Here is a 7,631-nt window from a genome sequence, read left to right as displayed (position 1 = left end):
ATGCCTCAAGTGCTAAAATGAAATGATATTAAACAAAAATAACAAAATAAAAATACATGAATGTGTTGCAGATATTCTTTTGTACTTTTTCCTGCATAATATTTACTCCAGTATCTAAATTGGGACAGTAATTCCCAAACTGGTATATATATATATATATATATATATATATATATATATATATATATATATATATATATATATATATATATATATATATATATATATATAATGGCTCAACACGTGTGTGTGTGTGTGTGTGTGTGTGTGTGTGTGTGTGTGAGTGTGTGTGTGTATATAAAGCTATAACCGCGTTAAAAAAACAACGCAACTTTCCGTTGTCAGCCACCTCCCCCTCCTTTCCCCGTCGTGACGGTCCCCTTCTGATGACGTATGCGAGTCGGTGTTTACAATGGCGGCTTTCTGCTAATTGAAAGAAAATGTGTGTTTTATAGCAGCAAGAAACGGTCGCGGTTTTGCAAAAACAAGTCAGAAGAAATTTATTTCACGATGACTAATAGAACCTCTTATTTTTACGACCCGGACGTGGGCAACTTTCACTACGGTGAGTTTTGTTATCGCAGTGAACGGGCCCACAAAGGCGACCGTTGCAGGAGCGAGCAGCTAGCCGCATGCTAACGCCTTCAGGGACGCGTCTTTATGTTTGATTTCTTTGAGCGCTTCACGCTCGCGCTCTCTCTCTGTGCTTTCGGAGGTCCGTTGTGCAGGTTTTTCATTCATCATAACCCTCGTATCATCGAGACGTATTGTGCACATTCCACAGCGTGTGGCTCGCTTGGCTAGCTAGCGTCAGGTCACAGGTTGTCTATATTGTCGGTTATTTAAATGCCCCATCATGTGTCAGATGTCTGCCTGAGACGTGTCGGCTGCTCCTACAGTGACCTAAACGCTTTAAAATGTAGTTGGTGTAGGTAGTAGGTAGGTTAGTTGCATATTTGCTTATAATAATAATAACAATAATAAGAACCATTTTATCTACAGTTAGAAGTAAAAATACAACCAAACGTGTTGTTATTTCTGACAGTAATCCAGTGTAACCTGTTGAAACGTGAAACTTAAATAATTAAACAAATGTAGAAAACATCAGAGCTGAAGAATACTTGTAATGTATGGAAACAGCATGGACACACATGATATATATATGTATGGATAGAGATTCTGTATAACTGCACACTTTACATAAAGGAAGTAGTCTGAAATGTAGTAATTTTGTGTGTTTTAGTGTTGTTGGTGTGCAAAAAAAATAATATTCGCAGTGATTTTACTACGGTAATGCACTTGCCCCCGTGTGTTGTTGTGAAATCCAGATGACCTATTTCAGTATTGGGCGTCATGGAAGTGGCTCTAATACCCTGTGAATGCACGAGTGGGATGTCTTTACCTTAACGTGGAATCTGTCCCGTCTCTTCAGGTGCTGGTCACCCCATGAAGCCCCACCGTTTGTCTCTGACTCACAGTCTGGTGTTGCACTATGGACTCTACAAGAAAATGATGGTGAGCAGCACGGAGCGGTCGCGTTGTGACGGATTCAGATCCTGCCTGATGCTTCTCTCGCTCAACGACATCTGCTTTAATACTAAAATCCAGAGTGTAAACGAGCACAGCATTTCAAACTGTACTTTTCAAATGTCTTTTTTTCCCGTTAGGTGTTCAAGCCGTACAAAGCGTCTCAGCATGACATGTGTCGGTTCCACTCTGAAGACTACATAGACTTCCTGCAGAAGGTCAGCCCCAATAACATGCAGGGTTTCACCAAGAGCCTCAACACGTTCAATGTTGGAGACGACTGGTGAGTTGACTTAATTAATGACTAAATTAAGAAAGTTCTCAATGCCTAAAATGCTTCATGTTTAGTTTTTTTACACTATTGCAATTTATTGATATAGCATTCAAAATCCCCAGTCATCGAATATCAGGTCCTCTATAACTGCTATTAAAGGACGGACTAAACCATGACTAAAACATGTTGTGCCTGTGTGTTTGTTTTCAGCCCCGTGTTTCCAGGTCTCTTTGAGTTCTGCTCCAGATACACAGGAGCCTCCTTACAGGGAGCCACGCAGCTCAACCACAAGGTGAGACGTCCACGCAAGCGCACGACTGGAGCCGGTATTGCCGGCGGGGGAAACCAGTGGTCTTGTGTTTTTTCAGCTGCCATGGCCACTTCCTGTTCTGCCGCTGAGCGTGCGATTTATTAGAGATGAACGTGTGTGCAGCAGACGATGCCTTGGTCACTGGACATCACTCTTATGTTGAACTGAATCGGCTGCAGCGCTGCCGGTGGACGGCTCCACAGAAATTGACCTTTTAATTGATATTGATTCTGCTTTGTCTATCCAGATCTGTGACATCGCCATCAACTGGGCCGGAGGTTTACATCACGCCAAGAAGTTTGAGGTCGGCAGAAAGTGCTGCACATTGTTTTCATGCCTTTCTGCTGAGATCTTTACATTTGGCTGTGACTGGGTTAAAGGCCTGACATGATTTTTCTGGTTTTGCAGGCATCTGGGTTTTGTTACGTCAATGACATTGTCATCAGTATTCTGGAGCTTCTCAAGTAAGAGAGGACACTCCTCTGAAGAGCATTCATCAAATGTTTGCTGGGTCTGTTTCTCTCTTTACAACTGTGTGTGTGTGTGTGTGTGTGTGTGTGTGTGTGTGTGTGTGTGTGTGTGTGTGTGTGTGTGTGTGTGTGTGTGTGTGTGTGTGTGTGTGTGTGTGTGTGTGTGTGTGTGTGTTACAGATACCACCCGAGGGTTCTGTACATCGACATAGACATTCACCACGGTGACGGCGTACAGGAAGCCTTTTACCTGACCGACCGCGTCATGACTGTGTCCTTCCACAAATACGGGAACTACTTTTTCCCGGGAACGGGTACGTTTTTAATGGTGTTTTCTTTGTGTGCAGTACCGACTGGAAATTTCTGCACGTCATCCAAAAGGGCTACTCGTCTGCATGGCACTTTTACTTTAATTTGTACTCGCTACAAAGACAAATAACACGTCCATTTGTTCAGACATTCTTTTATTTCAATGTAGGACCATGTACAGCTAACACAATTAATGGAAACTATGCATTTCTGTGGTGTGCACGTTTTGCTTATTGAATAAGGCGAACTTTGTAATGTGAGTTGCTTCAATATGCAGGAATCCTGGTGTTGATGTAATACCTCATAGATAACTTGTAGTATAGTATGTTAGAAAAGGCCGTAGTGTAGTATGTTGTAAAAAAAGGTATAGTGTGTCAGAAAAAGTCCCCCCATTTACATTATGTTACAGTGTTGTCTCTGTACAGGTGTGCATTAATCATGTGTGTGTGTGTGTTGGCTGCAGGTGACATGTACGAGGTCGGCGCAGAGAGCGGTCGGTACTACTGCCTCAACGTTCCTCTCAGAGACGGCATCGACGACCAAAGTGAGTTCACGTCCTGCACATCTGTTGAAATGTAACAACCATGTTTCAGATAACACGGTTATCTCTGAAGATTCCTACTGCTGTGTGTGTGTTCGTGTGTGTGTGTGTGTGTGTGTTCGTGTGTGTGTGTGTGTGTTCGTGTGTGTTCGTGTGTGTTCGTTCTCAGGCTACCGGCAGCTGTTCCAGCCGGTTATTAAACAGGTTGTGGATTTCTACCAGCCGACCTGCATCGTTCTACAGGTCAGTCCGTCACTCGTCGTCTCTAGAAAATGATCCCCGGAGTGAACCGTCCCGTTATCGGACTGTTTAAGGCTGCATTGGACCGGAGGAGGAGCGACCTAATAATGTTGCACGGTGTATCGATATTAAAAAGGCACCGCGGTACGTTAAAAACAGTATAATTTGTGCATATTTTTAGTATCGATACTTCATTAAAATAGATCAGAGGGCATTCACTGTTCCGCTCCCTGTCATGCTGCTTGCATGCTTTGACTGCATGGAGGCGGGGCTTAAGGAGGCGGGGCTGCCCAGCACTCACTCACAGCGAGTGATCAGGGCAGAGATGAGTGCAGCAGCTCTTGCCGACCGCCCTCGGCTTGTTGGAACAAAAGATGCCAGAAGTGAAATCTGGAAGTACTTTGTCTACATTACAGACTGAAGGAAAGCTCACTGCCACACAGAGACCGTCTGCAAAACTTGTTTCAACTTGTTTTCAAAGCCACACAGACCAAGGGAGGCAACACGTCAGACATGACAAAGCACCTTTCAGACAGACACCCCAGACAATAGGCATACATAGCCGTGTATAATCAATGCTATGATGGCACTGTGTAGTTTTCATTAATATCTTGCTGTAGGCTAATACTAATAGTAATGCCATTTGTTAAGCTGGGAAAAAAGGGAACCATACAGATGTTTTATTTATTACTATTATAGATAAATATACCAGTATCGTATTTGTGGTATCGTAAGTATCAGGTATCGTGATATTTATTACAGGTATCATATCAAAGTCATAATTTTGGTATTGTGACAACCCTAATGAAGTGATGATATGTGTTATTGTCTCCTTTCAGTGCGGAGCAGATTCTCTGGGCTGCGACCGGCTGGGCTGCTTCAACCTCAGCATACGAGGACATGGGTGAGACACGGACTTTGTCTTTTTATAAAAAACGCTGTTTCCTTGTTGACGTTAAACATCAGTGGGAATTGGGTTTAAAGCAACAGACTTAAAGTTGAAATATGGCAGTATTGAACAAGAGGGCTTCCCAAAAGGATATGGAGCTCAATCCATCCATTATTCCGCTCTCTTAAGTATTATGTGCCATGTGTTGTCTTTTGTAAACACCGACTCATTTTGACAGCCTTATTTGCAGTGGAAACACACACATTTCATTTTGGGTCACGTTTAGAGATCCTTTCTCAACTTGCGTGTTAATGTGTGCGCTCTTTGCTCGCCGCCCTTCAGCGACTGTGTGGAGTTCGTGAAGAGTTTTAGGATCCCTCTGCTGGTCCTGGGAGGAGGAGGCTACACCGTGAGGAACGTGGCTCGCTGCTGGTGAGTCGTCGCCGCGTGGAGGTCACATGTTCCGAGTTTCATCACGAGGCGGGCTTTGTTGTTTTTAATGATAATGTCTGGTCTTGTTTTGCCCGTAGGACCTTTGAGACATCTCTGTTACTGGACGAAACCATCAGCGATGAGCTGCCTTATAGTGGTGAGTTGTGTCATAACATACTCAACTGTATGCGCTCAGTTATGATTAACTTTTTTTTTTTCTTGGTCAAACTTGCTTCACCTTGAGTGCTGTTGTGTTTTAGTGTAGGGGAGATTGAGCGGTTTCAACCTTTTTAGCACCATCTGGTGGAATAGCAACGTTTTGACATTTATTTTTTGACATCTGAGGAAATGCTGCTTTTTTTTGTGAGAATTCAATTGAAAAAAATATTTCTGTCCACTGCAGAGTACTTTGAGTACTTTGCTCCAGACTTCACGCTGCATCCCGACGTGAGCACCCGGATAGAGAACCAGAACTCCAGACCGGTGAGACGTCGTCCCACTCTGACCTGTTCCAGTTGTTTGATGAAGGACACAAAGATAATTAAATGTAAATGTTTCGCCGCAGTACTTGGAGCAGATCCGCCAGACGGTGTTCGAGAACCTGAAGATGCTGAACCACGCGCCCAGCGTCCAGATCCACGACGTTCCGTCCGACATCCTGAGCTACGAGCGCACCGACGAGCCCGACCCCGACGAGAGGGGCGGCGACGAGCCCTACACCCGGTCGGTACTCCTGCAACAAATGTTTTATGTTTTTCTTTTTAAATCAATGTGTCCACATTACTGATTACTGTCAATGATGTCGCCCGCTCAGGCCGGAGGCAACCAACGAGTTCTACGACGGTGACCACGACAACGACAAAGAGAGCGACGTGGAAATTTGACCCGCGAGGACGAAAGGAGGGGAGCTTTTGGTTGTTGTTTTTTCTCGCAGCATTCGGTTTCGTCGTCTCCAAATATCATGTCATCATGCAGACTGAAAAGAAACTTTTCTGGAAGGACTGAAAAGACTCCCCGGGCTCCTCTCTTTTTTTTTTCCTCATTTAGGTTCACTTTCTAAAATATGCGGACATCACGCTCACGACCCATCAGAACAGTAGCGTGAGGTTTGCTCCATGTATAAAACGTCACAGAGCACACCTCCGTTACTGCGGTATTCCCATTTTTATACTGTAACAGACGGGTTGAGGCCAAATGACACCGAAACAGATGTGATGTGTCCCTTATTGTTTTGACTTTACTTTGTCAACTGGTATCAGGATACAAAAACAACACATGTTCTGTATGTGCTCATGAAGAAGTACACACCTAGATGTTGCCACTAGCATATTATGTTCTTAAAAAAAAATATTACCCACTTGTAATCTTGGTCACATTGTGTTAGTAATGCAATGTACTTGAATTTTCAAAGAGAAAAATGTCATCTGCAACAATTTTTTTTATTTTTTTGGTATCGACTGAATTGAACTAAGCCATGTCTGTTTTCCCGCTCATAAAGTGGCCGAGAGCAGTTGGTTTTCTGAACCCTGTGCGACAAAAATCAGTGTAGAAGGCACTTATTGAAGAAGAAAAAAACACAGCGAGGCGGTTATTTCATGGTTCAACACACATGAGAAGCTGTTCTAGTGCCTGATCCATGAGTCTCACACTAGCCACTTCATGTTTAAAACAAAGCTTTGAATTATGTGGCACAGAATCTCAAAGGTACAAATTAACCCGATCAGTCGTTCAAAAAAATATATATATTTTACAGTCCTCCATCATTCATGTGCCTTCCAGCTCTGAAAAGGCAATCCTGTGTGTGTAGAGCTGGGCACTTACATATCACCTTTATTTCTACAAGTGACCATCTGTGAATGAGCCAGCAAGACTTGAGCTGAACTAAGTGGGAACAAGTTTCCTGTCTCTTCATTCCTTTCTTCTGCTCTGTACTGTGTGTGTGTGTATATATATATATATATATATATATATATATATATATATATATATATATACACACACACACACACACACACGTATAAATGTATGAACTGTGAGTGTGTTGTAGGAGAGGACAGACGTTTGTTTGTGGGACCTTTTGTATGGAAGCAGGTAGTTTGTCTCGTCTTTCACTGCAGACGTTGACCGGCGGCGCAGCAGAAATATCTTTTACCTTCTGCCACCCAGTCCTCTTTTAGCCAGAAACCGTTTTTTGTGATTTTATTTTTATTTGTTTTTTTTATATTGTCTACTTTTTAATAAAAAATAAACTGAATCATTGCATGTGATATGAAAGTATTTCGAAAGGCAGATTTCTATCGGCAGGTTTTTAACCTCGCCACCAGAGGGCGACATGATGGCAAATTTCAAATGTCACCTGAATCAGTTTTATTGGCCAGGTAAGAGTACATATAGCAGGACTTTGACTCCAGTGTGGGTTTCTCTCTCTTTCTAATCTGAACAAGAGTAAAACAAAACTATATATATTTTGTGTACACAATAGAAAATCTAACCCACCAATTTTTGTATTTTTTAAAATCTTATTTTTATTTTTTAATTATCTTTTATTTACTAGAAAGGACCATTTGAGTTCTAAAAATCCATTCAGCCAGTCGGTTTCTTATAATAATCCTTTCTTTTCCAAATAGTCAAATAGCTGA

The 7,631-nt window shown here is 42.5% G+C and overlaps 1 protein-coding gene across 1 annotated transcript; it reads left to right on the top strand.

Annotated features, from left to right (window-relative positions):
- Nucleotides 1-510: 510 nt before the first annotated feature.
- On the top strand, nt 511-7,231 carry hdac3 (histone deacetylase 3; the record flags this gene model as incomplete). Its single annotated transcript, XM_079228453.1, has 15 exons — nt 511-565; nt 1,433-1,515; nt 1,668-1,810; nt 2,012-2,093; nt 2,359-2,415; nt 2,520-2,575; nt 2,762-2,895; nt 3,354-3,434; nt 3,601-3,674; nt 4,511-4,575; nt 4,903-4,992; nt 5,091-5,149; nt 5,396-5,475; nt 5,558-5,715; nt 5,807-7,231. The coding sequence occupies 15 exons, from the start codon at nt 511-513 to the stop codon at nt 5,874-5,876; spliced, it is 1,287 nt and encodes a 428-aa protein (XP_079084579.1). The 3' UTR covers nt 5,877-7,231.
- Nucleotides 7,232-7,631: the final 400 nt, after the last annotated feature.

The sequence above is a fragment of the Taurulus bubalis genome (assembly GCF_910589615.1).
Source record: "Taurulus bubalis genome assembly, chromosome: 13".
Classification (NCBI taxonomy): domain Eukaryota; kingdom Metazoa; phylum Chordata; class Actinopteri; order Perciformes; family Cottidae; genus Taurulus; species Taurulus bubalis.
This window is presented reverse-complemented; position numbering and strand designations above follow the sequence as displayed.